At 40.0% G+C, this 16,203-nt stretch overlaps 1 protein-coding gene across 1 annotated transcript in view; it reads left to right on the plus strand.

The window, feature by feature from the left end:
* Positions 1-2,554: 2,554 nt before the first annotated feature.
* Positions 2,555-16,203, plus strand: part of ubap1lb (ubiquitin associated protein 1-like b) — a 40,464-nt gene continuing 26,815 nt past the window's right edge. Inside the window, exons 1-2 of the mRNA XM_048562834.2 lie at positions 2,555-2,668; positions 11,804-11,931. Of these exons, the coding sequence (XP_048418791.1) occupies positions 2,632-2,668; positions 11,804-11,931 (165 nt within the window). The 5' untranslated portion in view covers positions 2,555-2,631. The remainder of the gene's footprint in view (positions 2,669-11,803; positions 11,932-16,203) is intronic.

The following is a 16,203-nucleotide window of genomic DNA, read 5'->3' on the forward strand; positions in this document are numbered from 1 at the left end:
GGGGTAGTCCAAGTGCTGGTGTTATTATTAGGGTAATTTCCACCGGTTTAGGAAATATTCTATCCATCATCCCATCAAGCTCTAATCAATAATTACTGATTCTGTCAGAAAATCATTCAGGTGACCAGTGACATGTCTCTCTACTAGATTGCACAGAGCAATTTCTACAACAACAGTTTGTTACGAAGGTAGTTTGAGGAAAGCGTTTCTCTTCCCAAACCTGGCTCCCAACAATTGGCAATATTAAATAATAATTATGCTTTTGAAATCACACCACAAGACTGTTCACTTATGGGCTGAACAGTAGTTTTTGTAAAGTTTTCTGCAGGTGATATTTTTCTAGAAACATTAAAATTAAGAATGTTCTTTGCCCTGTCTTGGATTTCTCATACGTTGAATTTAGTAATCTCAGAAAACGTTGAGGCAAAGGGCCAGACATTAAGACTTACATGATTCAAAAACCGAAATTGCTGGAAAATCTCAGCAAGTCTGGCAGCATCTGTGGAAAGAAATCAGAGTTAGCATTTTGGGTTGAGTGACCTTTCTTCAGAGCTTTTCTGAAGAGTTCCGCTCAGTTCTGAAGAAGGGTCACTGGACCCGAAACATTAGCTCTGATTTCTCTCCACCAATGTAGCCAGGCCTAATAAGATTTTACAGCAGTTTCTGTTTTCCAACATCCACAGTTCTTTTGTTTTTATGACTTTTATGACTGCTTGAGCTTAAGGCATAAAACACTGCTCTAGTAGTTTCAATGTATTTTGCGAACCTGCACATTCAGTTTGGATTTTTGGTTTGATCATTGGAGTTGGACAGCTTCCAGTGAACAAATATAACTCTTGTATATCTGAATTTTTCTGATCTGATTGCCCCATTATTATGATGTTTTTCTTTCATTTAAAACTAACAACTATGTATTTTTAACCATCTGACGGAAGATATTTGGAACAACACCAAAAACAAAAACACCAAACTATTTCGCAATAAGTATTTTATCATAGGAATTTCTAGCTGTGCCCTGTCAGGCAACTAAACATCACCTGTTCCAGTCACATTAACACAGACAAGAAAATCATTCTCACACTGATATTTTTAAGGAAACCTGTGGTTACAAAAGATGCTCCATTTTAAATAAAAAGCTTGTATTGATCATCTGTATGTCATAGCGTTGTTCTGTAAGCACTTTTTAAAAAATCTTTTATGGGATATGCATATTGTTGACAAGACCAACATTTGTTGCCCCTCTCTACTTGCACTGGAAATGAGTGGTTCCCTAGGTCATTTCAGAGGGCAGTAAAGATTCAGCCATCGTCTGGGATCAAATGTAGATCAGATTGGGTAAAGTGGCAGATTTCATCCTCTGTAAGTAACCAGCTGAGTTTTTAGCTATAATTGATGAAACAGTGAAGTCACCTTTACTATGCCTAACTTTACAATTCCATTTTTTAAATTGACTTAAGATTTGAGCAGCTCCTGTGGTGGTGGTGGGATTTGAGCTCATGTCCCCAGACTACGGGCCTAATAGTTACTAGACTAGTCATATTATTACTATGCTACTGGTTCTCTTTCCTCACCTTCTACTCCCCAACTAACAGTAGCCTATTAATAACTTCTAAGTTTAAATAAATCAGAGAATGCAAATTAAAAGCCCATCAAGACCATCCAGACCCTTGTGAGTTTTTCTAGTCCACTTTTTCTCCCAGGTGGTGTACATTTCCACTGTGTATTTCTGACCAAGCTCGGCCATTCCCTTATTGCCTGTGGAAGTCAGCATGCTTCTACAATCTAACTTCCCGGCCAGACATTTATGTATTTTGTCAAGGAGTTTCCAATTCAATTCAATCCATAATTACTTAGCAATAAAGCAAATATTGATCGACAGCAGGAAAGCTGACGTTTCGGGTCTGGACGTTCCTGCTCCTCTGATGCTGCCTGGCCTACTGTGTTCATCCAGCTCCACATCCATTGAGAGGTACTATTTTAAAGTAGCATTAGAAATATTGCAAAATGGGAGCTTTCTTGTGGCTTGACAGATATCGTAATTGAGGCAATAGTTGCTAATTTACCTGAAATCTGTATCCCTGGAATAAACATTCGTCTCTGCTTGGGTTCTCCTTCAAGGTCAGTATTTTTTTTAAGGTTGGGAGGTGGAGAAGGGAGAATTAATGCAACAACTGGGACTTTTCACAAACACTACATGTATGCTTCGATATGTAATTTCTAGTTTGTCTCTTTTACATATGTAGTGATAACATGGTCACGCCAAGCAAATCTGTTTATTGAACTTCTACTCACGTAGAAGTGACATGTTCAATCGGGATAATCTTTCTGGAGATTAACCTGCGTCCGACCTAAACTCCCGCAGTTTAATTACAAACATACTCTCCACCAAAGAAGGGGGAGGGGTGGCGTCGGAAGCGCCCATGTGCATCCGCCTGAAGCATAATCTGCAATAAACCTGAAATACAATTAACAGGCTGACGAAAGAAATAAGCACAAGCACATTTGCACGTTTCTATTTTTAGCATATTTTCAAGCCATTTGTGTGTGTGTGGCAGAGCTCAGAGCCAAAAAAAGGTTACGTCTTCATGTCATTGTTTTCTTCTTTCTCGGAGTGTTTCAATTGCGGTAACAATGGGCAGCCCGGGGAATGAAGTTTACAGCAGTTTAGGTAAGTACGGTATGGACGGTAAGGCAGTGCGAGCTTCCTAGCAATTAAAATGGATTAGTGGTACTTCTTTGCTGTAACATTTGTAGGTGATTTTGCTCAGTACCAGTTTCCTACTTCTAAATGAAATAGTGATCATCTGGCTCATAAAGATACCAGGTCAATCAATCTCACAGTCTACCTCTCATGGATATCCCAATCACCCTGGGAGAATGCAAAGACAGAAGTCTCCCATTAAACACTGAGATGAGGAGGAATTCCTCTTTGGAATTCTCTTCCTAGAGAACTGGAGGCAGAAATATTGAACATAGTCAAAGCTGAGCTGAACTGATTCATTGATAGTATAGATGATATAGTATAAAGTTATAATCAGATCAGAAAAGATTTTTATTGACTAGCAGACCAGTAGTTTGGTTAGGTCCAGATTGGGAGAGGTGGCGAAGGAAGTTGCAAAATTCCTGAGAGCCCCAGACAACCTCCCATTAGTGGGATAGTAAGGACTGCCGATGCTAGAGTCAGAGATAACAAGGTGTGGAGCTGGATGAATGCAGCAGGTCAGGCAGCATCAGAGGAGCAGGAACGCTGACATTTTGGGTTGGAACCTGTCCATTAGCGGGACTGTGTTGCAGCTGTACCAAACTTTGCTGAGGTCATAGCTGGAGTACTGTGTTTTTTCTGGTCACTGCAATATAGAAAGGATGTGATTGCAAGTGCAGATGAGATTCACCAAGATGTTGCCTGGGTGGAGCAGTTCAGCCATGATAAGCTCATGTTGTTTTCTTTGGGCAGAAAAGGTTGAGAGGGGACTTGATTAAGGGGTATAAGATTGTGGGACATGGACAGGGTGGGTAGAAAGCAGCTGTTTCCTTTAGTTGATGGGTCAATAATGAGGGAGCATAATTATAAGGTGAAAGACATGATTTGGAGGGGATTTGAGGAACTGATTGTCACCCAGAGGGTGGTGGGAATCTGGAATACACTGCCTAGGAGGATCGGTGAGGCGGGAAACATCACACCTTTTAAGATGTACTTGGATGAGCACTCGAAATGTCAGACCATTCTGGGCTATGGGCCAAGTTTGGGAAAGTGGGATTAGAGTAGATTGGTCAGTGTAGCCTCAATGACTCCCGTCAGGTAATTGAACCTGGTCTATGGCAGCAGTCCTTGAACTAGGGTCTGTGAACATCTGGGGACTTTTCCTGATTGGTCAGTGACAATTAAACAGCGGCCCTGTGCTCTCCAAGTTCATGGGTTAAGGGTAATGTAGCTGCCACATGTGCCACTCCTGGTCTTAAAAAATACTCTCTAGATCTTTATAAAAGTTAAAGGAAAATCACAGCCAACCAACAGAGTTAAAGGCATTCAGTCAGTGAAAGGGAGAGATTATTTTTTAAACTTGGTATTTATCAATTAAATATTCATTTAAATAAAGAATAACAGTGCCAACTTTCTTTCCTGTACTGTCCGCTCGTCCATTGTTGTTCTTTTGTGTGTTTATAGGTATTAACCCATTATGTTAAAGCAAATCATAAAATAGTGTGTGTTTTTGCAAAAGTTAGAATAATGAGTTACATTGCAAAACTCTTCATTGCTCACTCAGGGAGGTTCGACCTGATGAGACCTCACCTGGAGCGCTGCATTCAGTTTTGAGCCCCAGATCTGGAGGAAACACAATACAAATTGGCTAGAACAATTATACATTTCCAAGGCTTAAACAAACAAGGAGAGGTTTCATGGACGTGTGGGTACCCCAGTGTTACCAGTTATTGACATTTGAGAGAAATGTCAAATCTTCCTGTTGCAGGAGTAAACCTTCTGCTGCATCTGACGCACCTAAAGATATTACTTACGTGCTTAAGCTGTAAGTTCAGCATCGGTCAAGGTTTGCGCTAATGTCTTTTTTATTGTAGATATTTTTATAATCAGTCTGCTCAGTGATGTTATGGCACATGCTTGGAGTAGGTAGGACTTGAACCTAGACCTTCTGGCCCAGAGCAGGGGACATTATCATTGCCCCACTAGAATCCTCCCTAAAATATCACAACAATACTTGAACCTGCAATCTTCTGATAGCTCCTCCATTCACATGGAAGTCAGTTGTCATATCTATTAGGTCATGTGACCACTGCTATTTTTTTAACTCAATGTGTTCAGACATATTGTGACACATCTCAGGCCAAGTGGGACTTGAACTCAGACCTTATACTGAGTGAGGTCCCAACTGGACTTCAGAGTTGCATTGTGGTAGCAATGTGGTTATGACAACTGTGGAAGGGGGGGGGGTGTGGGAAATGGCTAGATTTTCAAAACACGTTGGGCATGGACAGAGGAACCACGAGGGGAAGCAGCACCTGGTTTACGGTTCGTGGGTGAACACCAGCCAGAGGAAGGGTGGTTTCCCACTTTACTAATTAGCACTGCTGTGGCTCAGGCCGTCCTCTGGTAGGGTTCCTGCTCCAGAATGGTGGTCTGGTATTCAATGGGCATTTATAATTTCAACAGTTTTAGAAGTGCTGAAACTCAGGTTCATTCTCTCCTGCTTACCTGCTTTAACAGGGTAATCCCTCCTCTGAGTTGGATGGCCTCATTGTTGGTTTTCTGGTATTGGGACCCCACCAAGTGTCCCTAGTTGCAGTGCGACTGTGCGCTGTGGCCTTTGAATAGCCAGTTCTGCAGAAATAACTATTCCTAATGTGATCCCAATGTTCCCAAACTCTCTGTGGCACTTGACTGAACCTGAAACACTCAAAGATATTCCTTGAGCGTTCAAGCTGTTAGTTGAGATTTACTTACAGCCTAGCTGTACTATCCATGTCACATTAATGCAATAGCTATCGGCCAAATGCATCCTCAGATATGATTCAGCATTATAGAAATGTCAGTTATTTATTTTTATATTATTTTCATATTTAGATCACAACCTTTCACCAAGTTTTCTCAGCTCAATTAAAAATGACCATTTCTTGAATTGTTATCACGAACAGTTAATTGTGTTATCTTGGAACACCGAAAAATAACAATCCAATCTAATTGCACAAACGTTATGCTTAAATATTCAATGTCAAACTTTATCCGTATAAAAAATATATATAAATGGTAGTCCAGGCTGAATAGTTACTTAGATCAATGCTACCACAACTTCACAGTTCAAAAGGCAAGCAATTGCTGTGCTAAAACTAACATTCTAAAATACAATATGCCAATTTCACCCATCTGGTCACTAACATCCCTTAGAGAGAGAAGTCTGCTAGTCTTTACCTAATCTGATTTACATGTGACTCCAGACACACAGCAATGTGGTTGACTCTTTAGTTGCTTTTTGGGCAATGATGGATGGGCAATGAATGCTGGCCTAGCCAGCAACATTCACGTCCCATGAACAAACCTTTTATACAAAACGTCAACACATGCCATCCATTTAGAAAAATAGCCAGCTGAAGAATCTGAAATAAATGGAAACAAAACTGGAACAATTTTCTTCTCATTGAAAGTGAACAAAGGACAATAAGACAATTGGACTAATAGTACAACACACTGTCATGGGTTTTATGAATCTGTTTTTTTTATCAATTATTATCAAAACCGTGTTTTAATGGGAATCACAACTGAAACATTAACCTGGCTCAAATCAACAAACAAGTTAAAGTGTAGAATCTGAAGATTGCAGCCTAGTGAGGATTTGAAACAAAAGGTTGTTACCTTAAAATAACAAATCTCAAGTATATAACTTAATTATACATATATTGGTTTATGCCTATATTAGGAGCAAGAGGCTAGCTAGGTAAAGAGTTGGCCCCCATTCAAGGATAAAGGAGAGAGATTATTTGTGGAACCAGAGGGAGTGAGTGAGTTCCTTAATGACTACTTAACATTGGTATTCACCAAACAGAGGGCATGATAAATTTTTTGAATTGGAGAGTGTCAAGAGCATCAAGTTTCTAGGAGTGACAAGAAGCAAGAATCTGTCCTGGACCACCCACATAGATGCAACAGGCAAGAAGGCACAACATCAGTACTAACAGGTTCAAGAACAGCTTCTTCTGTGCTGTTATGAGAGAACTGAATGGACCTCTATAATTTCAAATCTAATGCCAATCTTTCTTTTGTGCACTTCCTATGTAGCTGTAACCTTGTGCGCCTCACTCTTATCTAAACACCCTATGATCTGTTTGTCCTTGTATGTTATGATCTGCCTGTATGGTCTGCAAAACAAAATTATTTACTATACTTAGGTACATGTGACAACAATGAATCAAATCAAATCAAAACGTTGAGGAATGGGAAAGCTGTGTGAATGCTCTCAGGCAGGTCAACATAATGAAGGAGGAGAGATAACAAGGTGTAGAGCTAGACAAAGCAGCATCAGAGGAGCTGGAAAGCTGCCATTTCGGCCTAGACCCTTGTTATCTCAGATTCTCCAGCATCTGCAGTTCCTACTATCTCTAATAATGAAGGAGAAAGTGTTGAGTGTTTTGAAATATATTAAAGTAGACAAATCCCCACTGCCAGATAGGATCTATCCCAAGATATTGTGGGAGGCAAGGGAGGAAATAAAATGGGCCTTAACAGATAACTTTGCATCCTCTTTGGCAAGGTTCCAAAGGACTGGAGAATGGTCAATTTTTTCGTTGTTTAAGAAGAGAAACAGAGATAATCCCAGGTAATTACAGGGCAGTCAGCCTGATGTGAATGGTGGGGAAGTTATTGAAGGATGTAATGAGAGACAGAATTTATTCACATTTGGAAATGAATGGACTTGTTAGTGATAGGCAGCATGTATTTGTGTGGGAAGGTCATGTCTCCCTAATTTGATAGAGTTTTTGAGGAGGTAACAGGAATGATTGATGAGCGAAGGGCGGTGGATGTTGTCTACATGGATTTTAGCAAAGAATTTGATGAGGTACCTCATGACAGCGTGTATAGAAGGTACAGTCTCATGGGATCTGTGTGAGCTGACTAGATGGATACAAAACTAGCTTGGTCATAGTTGACAGAGTTTCGGTGGAAAGGTGCTTTTTGAAATGGAGCTCAGTAACAAGTGGTGTTCCACAGAGATCAGTGCTGGGGCCTTTGTTCTTTGTAATATATATATATATATTTCAATGATCTAGAGGAAACTGTAGGTGGTCTGGTTAGTAAGTTTGCGGATGGCATCAAAATTGGTGAGTTGCAGATAGTGAGCAGGATTGTCAAAGGATACAGCAGGACATCGGTAAGTTGCCGATTTGGGCAGGAAAATGGCAGATGGAGTTTTTCCGGACAAATGCAAGGTGACGCATTTTGGGTAGATCAAATTCAGGTGTGGATTATGCAATAAATGGCAGGACCTTTAGGAGCATTAACGTACAAAGTGGCCTGGGCTTACTGGTCCACAGATCTTTGGAAGTGGCACCACGGGTGGATAAAATAGTCACAAGGGCATACAGCACGCTTGCCTTCAACAGCCAGGGCATCAAATGTAAAAGTTGGCAAGTTATGTTACATCTTTATAAAACTTAAACCACATTTGGAAAATTGTGTGCAGTTCTAGTTGCCACACTACCAGAAGAATGTGGATGCTTCAGAATGGATGCAGAGGCTTACAAGGATGTTGCCTAGTCTGGAGGGTTTTAGTTATGGGGAGAGGTTGGATAAACTCAGATTGTTTTCACTGGAAAGACAGAGGCTGACGGCATGACCTGATAGAGGTCTACAAAATTATGAGAGGCATGGATAGGTTAGATATTCAGAGGCTTTTTCCCAGGGTAGAAAGATCAATGACAAGAGGGCACAGGTTCAAATGAGAGAGGGAATGTTTAGGGGAGAATTACAATTAAAGTTTTTCACAGAGAACGGTGGGTGCTTGGAACGCACTGACAGTGGAGGTGGTGGAAACAAGCACATTAGTAATGTTTAAGGCATGTGAACGGGAGGCGAACAGAGGGATAGAAACTGTGCGTAGGCAATAAGTAGCAGCTCTAAATAAGGATTAGAATTGGCACAGGCTTGGTGAGCCAAAGGGCCTGTTCCTGTGCTGCACAGAAATGTAGTAATTGTATAATTTAAGAGCAAAGTAACTGTTGCTAAATGAGTGTGATTACATTGTTACATGTATAGTACAGCAAATTTCAGATCCTTTCATTCATTGAGAGGAGACTGGACAGATTACTGATGGACAAAGGTGTAATATTGAATGCGTACGAACTGGGCCTTAGTCAGTTGTAAGATCTCCACAAAGACTGGCTGCTTTAGCGTCTATTTAGAGTTCTCAACTTCAGAAAACAGGAATTACACATTATTAGTTGGCCTTGAGCACTGCTTATCATCTTGAAAATAGCCAATGGGCTTCCATTCAAGAAAACAGTCAAAAAATTTTAATGCCAAAGTGGAACAAGCTGTGCCGATACAAGGCTATTTGTTGGAAGGATCCAAAACAAATTTCAGACAAAATGTCAACTACTGCAGAGAGAAAGAAATGTACTCAATAGGGAGATACAATGTTAACTGCTTGATAGACTGTTTTTGCTTTATGGTTAATGAGAGAAAGAAGCTTCTCACCACCTGGCTTGATAGATACTTTGCAAAAGTATTTGCCTACATTTTATTATTAAAATACATTTAAAGAGTTAAAATTCTTTGGCTTCTGGCACCATTGAAAATTCCTGCCAGATTCATGGAACTTGGAGACAAATGGGGTCTATGATTACCCTAAAAGGATTGAATGACTTCATTCTGCACTGTAAATATCTGTGGCCCTTTACCCTTTTTTAGCAAATAGCCAGTGCCTGCTACTACTTTTTAAGTATTTTTTACACAGCTAGCATTTCTTTTTTATTCCTATATTAAAGTCATTTCTGGACTGTTTAAGAAAGGTAGATTTTGCATTTATTTCGAGATAACAAGGTGTAGAGCTGGATGAACACAGCAGGCCAGGCAGCATCAGAGGAGCAGGCATGCAGGAAAGATTTAACCCCTTTTGCATTTATATGGTAGCTTTCATCCTGAGGACATTCCAAAGTGCCTTATGACCAATGAATGCCTTTTGAAATGTATTCATTGGCTGTTCTATGTCATTACAAACAACAATCTATAGACAGTAAGGTTCCACAAGTAGCATGCAAGATGAGTAAACAGCTTACCACTTTGTTATTGTCAGAGGGAAAAGTGTTGACAGAATTCCAAAAAGAACTCCCCAGACCATCTTCAAATAACACTTTTGGATCTTTTACATCCACCTGAATTGGCAGATAGGGTCTAAATTTCACATTTGTCTTGGGTCTGGATTATAGTGTGTAGTCATCTTGTGCACTCAGGTCCAGGAAGTATCACCCCAGATTATGTAATCAAGTCTTTAAGCAGAGCTTGAATCCCAAAGTTTTTTGACTGTCAGCCCTGACCCAAGCTATCACTATATTTAACATCGGTATTTTTCCTCAGATATATTTGGAAGCTGACATTACTTGTTAAATATTGCATGTTGTTTGAATAGGGCTTATCAGATTAATGTTCTTTCAAAATAAATTGACCCACTGGGAAGCAGTAAATTGGAACAATGGAAGCAGCCTAGATGTGGTCAGCTTTCACAGCTTAGACCTTCTAGATTTTTCTAGTCTTTAGATTTAGCTTTAAGCAGAAGCTTTTGTGTTCCCAAAAGAGTTGGAAGCTCCAGTGAATGTCCCCTAGCTGCTACTCTCTCTGAATTTCTTTTGATGTTTTTTCCTCCTGGATTGGAGAACTGCATATAAGAATCTGAGTCTGAATCTTCCTTTTTGCCAAGGGGTGTTTTTAGGGGATATTACTATAGTGGAACAGTGACTTAGTAATAGTTACTGTATCTATTATTCTGTTAAGTTTTCCAATAGAGCTAAGTTATTCTAAATTCTTCTTTCTTTTGTTGTATTTTAACCATACTGTTTAAATAAGTTGTCTTTTGCTTAAATCAAGTAGATTGACCAGTCGCATTGCATCAGGAACAGGCACTTTACATTTGCCTTTCAAATAAGCAAAAGTTAGTGTCTAAGCTACCTTCTTAAAATATTTTGAGGGGTCTGGTCTGGTCCATAACAGGAAAAGACTCTCAATTTTCCCCAAGTTTATGGCAAAGAAACAGTGAGGAGGCAATTGTGTAGCACAGTAAGGAGTTGAGTGATGAGATGTAATTTCTCCGAATTTGAGTTTGTGTAGCAGAAAATGTTAGGAAGCAAGTGGAAGCTTTGTTTTAAGATCTTTCTAACTCTGCCTTTATTTCTTTCTTTTGTGTAATATGTTTCAATCCCTTTAAAGAAAAATTTAAAGAAAATCTGCAGCCTCATGCATCTCTCAGTGAAGAACTACCATGTTAAACACAAACAAAACATATGATCTGTGAAAGAGATAATGGGAACTGCAGATGCTGGAGAATCCGAGATAACAAATTGTAGAGCTGGACAAACACAGCGGGCCAAGCAGCACCTTAGGAGCACAAAAGCTGACATTTTCGGCCTAGACCCTTCATCAGAAAAGGGGGAGGAGGAGAGGGTTCTGAAATAAATAAGGAGAGGGGGGGAGGCGGATCGAAGATGGATAGAGGAGAAGTTAGGTGCAGAGGAGACGGACAATTTAAAGAGACAGGGATGGAGCTGGTAGAGGTGAGTGTAGGTGGGGAGGTAGGGAAGGGATAGGTTAGTCCAGGGAGGACGGAGAGGTCAAGGGGGCGAGAAGAGGTTAGTAGGTAGGAAATGGGGCTGTGGCTTGAGGTGGGAGGAGGGGATAGGTGAGAGGAACAGGTTAGGGGGACGGAGATGAGCTGGGCTGGTTTTGGGATGCAGTAGGGGGTAGGAGACTTTGAACTTGTGAAATCCACATTGATGCCATTGGGCTGCAGGGTTCCCAAGCAGAATATGAATTGTTTCTGCAACCTTCGGGTGGCATCGTTGTGGCACTGCAGAGGCCCAGGATGGACATTTTGTCAAAGGAATGGGAGGGAGAGGTGAAATGATATATGATCTTTGAAAGCCAGGTTTGATTTCTGAGATCTGACTTGTCTGGTAGTATTATCAGCTGTGACTGTAACTCCTTTAAATAGTGATAATGGCTTCATAAAATAAACCATAAGCATATCTGATAGATCTGTCTACAGCACAAGGTCATATTTTAAAATTTACCTACTTTACTGAACAGGAGGAACCTCAACTTGTTTGGATGAAGTACCTTTTAAAATTTCTCAGAAGTTTCAGTTCGTTGCTTCAGAAGAACTGTCCGCACTATCAAGCTTCTATGTGCCTGATCACTCTGAGATAAAAACACAGGTAAATCATGACTTGGTATTTTTGTAAATGAATAATACTGAGCATTGCATTGATGACATGCTTAAACAATATCACTGTGAACCTTTGTTTTGATGGAATAATGTTGCTGTTGTATAAATTGTGAAAACATGAGGAACATTATATTTTCCATCTTGCTAAGTTACAGCAGTCCCTTCCTGTGTTCAGCATGTTATTTTCAGAAGTCGTAAGCTAGTCGTCTCTACACTCAAATTGAGTTGGCTAATAAGCTTCAAAGAATTTTTTTTTACTCATCAGCAGGATGAGGGCTTCTAGCATTATTACGTTAATTGCTCAGAGGACAGTTCAGAATCATCCACGTTACTGTAGGCCTGGAGTCACATCTAGGGCAGACTGGGCAAGGATGGCAGATTTGCATCTGCAAAGGACAATAGTGAACCAGATGGGTTTTTCTGACAGTCACCATGGTCACCATTAGACTTTTAATTCCAGGTTTTTGTTGAATTCAAATTCCACTATCTGCTGTGGTGGCATTCAATCCCTACGCCCCAGGACATTACCTGCATCTCTGGATTAAATTGTCAAGCAGTAATACCGCTAGGCTATCAATGCCCCAAGAACTGTTTGGTATGTTATTTCATAGGCTGTAGGAGTTATTTCTATGGACAACATTTACTGTCTATCCCTAATTGCCCTTGAGAAGGTGGCCGGGAAGTGCTTTTTGAACCACACCAGCCTGTGTGATCTAGATATGCCCTCAGTCCTGACTTTCCATTGTGATTTGCTATAATTGAGTGAATTGCTAGGCCGTTTCAGAGACAAGTTAAAAGTCAATCACATTGATGTCAATCTGGAGTCAGATAGCGAGGCACTATATGCAAGGATGGAGGATTCCTTCCCCCATGGACTTCAGTGAACCAGATGGATTTTTAAAATCCTATAATTGCACTATCACCATTACTGATATGAATGAGTCAATTAAACATTAAAAGTTTTAATTATTCAGAATCTTAATCACCAGTGTTTGCTTCACCATATCTCCAACTAACAAATGAGCACTTGGAATCCTAACTGGCCATCTTTGAAACCCTGGCAAAATAGTCACACTCAAATTTACCTGCGCTCCCCTTCCTGTGCCTTTTTACCCTCTTTCAATGAAGTGAGTGAGATTTCAGATAAGACTATTAGCAATAAAATGAGGAAATTGCCAAGGACACATTACAGGACTGTTTATAAAAAGAAACACTAAACTAAGTGTATATCCTGTACCAGACCTGAAAAGTTATCTATTTTATTTTTAACATGTTTGTAATTGCAAGGTAACGTTGGCCCTAAGGCACACTTAATGCCAATATTGAAAGAAAGGGGTGAGATAAAAGTTTCCAAAATTGCACAGCGGTCAGATCAATGATAGTCATGACGAAATAATTGAGTGTTTTATTGAATGCTGTCATTTTTCTCCTGAAACACAGAGGCCATAATGGGTAAATTTATAAAGCAGTAATAAATCACAACTTACAAATCTGACAGGGTCCTTTGAAGAGAAGGCAAAATTAATGGTCGAGGAGTATCTAAATGGGGATGATATATTTAGTGATTATGAAGCTGCGTCCAAGTCTTTTAAGAACATTATCGATGTGTGGATTTAATAATAATTAAGCCAGTTAGATCTAAAAGTGAGTTGGCATTAGAAAAATGATAGTTGTGGTAAAAAAAATTAGTTATTGAGCAATCAATGACTAGTGGAATTGCGCAAATATTCTTTCTGGATCCCTTGCTAATGTAAAATAAGGTGATGCAAAAGTCAGGATCATAGCTGTTTAAATTTGCTACTGACATTTCAAACTCCATAGTTAAATGACCCAAATTGGGATTTTAATGGAATTTGGCCCAAATGATGTTGAATACCAGGTGATATTTAATTAGTTAAAACTAAGTAACACATTCAGGTGCAGGAAATGTGCAATATGGCTGCATGATCATTGGATGTCTGTTCGTAAGTGTGAAGGCAGAAGAAGGTTGCAATGATTATCAAGCATTAACTGAAAGTATCCAGTCAATACAAAGCTACTCTCAACGATAATCACATGGTGAAATGCAACCTGAACATTTACAGCGACTGTAAGTTGAAGAATACAGAACCCATTTGGAATGACAGGCAAATTAATGGGCAAGCGCCAGAAAGATTAGAGATTAAATTGAAGCCAATGGTTATATTCTTTAAAAGTAGATTAACGAATATCTGATTGTGAAAGAAAAAGTGGTTACTATAATGTGTATTCTGTAATGGATCTCTGCAATTGCAATGCTACTCGGCAAAATGGGAATGCCAAGTTGAATATGCTTGGAATTTCATAATTTCAGGTGTTGTGCAGATGTTCTGCTGAACTTTCCCCACTTTATTTTCACTTCTGTTGCAACCCAGTCAGGAAAATGCACTGACTCTAATCTCCACTACCCCTGTGATCACCACAAAGTTAATGACTGAAATGAAGCATACAAAGTCCTGGTTTTTCTGTGTGCAGTTAGTGGAAAACACTGGCCAGATCCCTGTAGTTAACCAAAACTTCTATTCATTAGAAATATATAAATTCTAATTTCAAATATGCAGCTATGAAGTATCAACATATGACTTCACTAGTTAAAACTCTCATCCTCTTTCTAACACCTAGATACATGTGCAGGCAGACGCAAACAAACCAAACCAAAGCTCTAAAGAACGGTCAAAGGACCATTCAGCCCACCAAGTCTACACCAAGCCTCCAAACAGCATACCACACAGACCCGCCTCCCCCAACCCCAACCCTGTAACCCTGCATTTCCCATGGCTAATCCACCTGGCCTACACATCCCCGGATATTGTGGACAATTTAGCATGCTCAATCTGCCTAACCTGCACATCTTTGGACTGTGGGAGGAAACTGGAGCACCTGGAGGAAACCCACACAGACACAGGGAGAATGTGCAAACTCCACACAGACAGTTATCTGAGGCTGCGATCGAACCCGGGTCACTGGCACTGTGACTTCCAGATCCCAAAGTCAGTGCTGTAATCCACATTGACAGCTGATCGCCGTGCATGGAATGTTGGAGCAGCTGCACTGCTCCAGCAATTCCCCAGTCTTCCCCACTTCCCTTGGCAGAACAGACAGTGCTTTCCTGTCTGCATCCTAATTGGAAGGAGCTCCCTGTGCTGTCTCCTTCTGGTCAGATCTCAAAAGCCCAAAGAGTTTGGGACCAGGAATAATCCCAATTGACAATGAGAAACTAAGGCAGTCAGATTCAGTCTATCATTGCAGTTAACATGAGACAGATTTCAGTTTAGACAGGGAATGACTTTTTTCTGTGAAAGTCCCTTTGTTCTAAATTTTGTGTGGAAACACCAAATATATTACAGTTGTTGCAAAGTCAGCAGCAATAATTGCTCAAGTTTTGTGATTATCTGCAACAGAAACGGTAAAGAGACTGCACCAACTATGAATAGGAAACTGCTGGAAGTCCAGCAAGAGATATTTGAGGCCGCATCTCCCAGTTTCGCTCAGTATAATTTTGGAAGTGGAAATGGATTTTCAAGCTTGACTTATGTCTCCAAACTCAAAACTGAAAGGATGTTTATAAGGAGTAGGGGAATAATGTGGGAGGACAACATTACCCTCATTCTAGTTAGCTTGACTACAACATTTTCTATCTTTAACAAACTGTAGCACTAAAGCAATGTGATGAAGACAAGCTATACCAAAATGTATTTTAAAAATCTATAGTATTTTAGGTGGATTGGAAGAGGAAATTCAAAAAACATTGCATCTGATGGTTTGTTGATGCTAAACCCACACCGTTACTTTTTGTTACTTTTGCCATGAATGCACCGGCGAGTCAGAAGAATCAATGAGATCTCAATATTGCATAGTCAACACTCAAAAACAGTTGGAAACCCATTTGCACCTAACCAACACATACCAATGCTTGTTTTTGTGACTTGTTTTGATAAGCATTTTTGATCTATCTTAGCCTGTATCCATCCAAGTTTTATTTGATTATATTTGGAATAAGATTTTCAACGGAGGCTGTATGAGACTAAGTAAACAAGCCCAGGTGTTAGCATCCACAGTCAGTATTCAGATGTCAAAAATATAGTTGTGCTCATGTTAATGTCACCTTACTTAGCATGCTTCTAATTTAAGATATACTTAAATAGGTTGCTCTGTGACGGATATATGCCTGGAAACAAGGTAGACTACTTTATTTCAGTGTTCCAGTGGAGCCTAATGCAAGCTGGAGGAACAACACCTCATT

The sequence above is a fragment of the Stegostoma tigrinum genome, chromosome 33 (assembly GCF_030684315.1).
Source record: "Stegostoma tigrinum isolate sSteTig4 chromosome 33, sSteTig4.hap1, whole genome shotgun sequence".
Taxonomy (NCBI): Eukaryota; Metazoa; Chordata; class Chondrichthyes; order Orectolobiformes; family Stegostomatidae; genus Stegostoma; species Stegostoma tigrinum.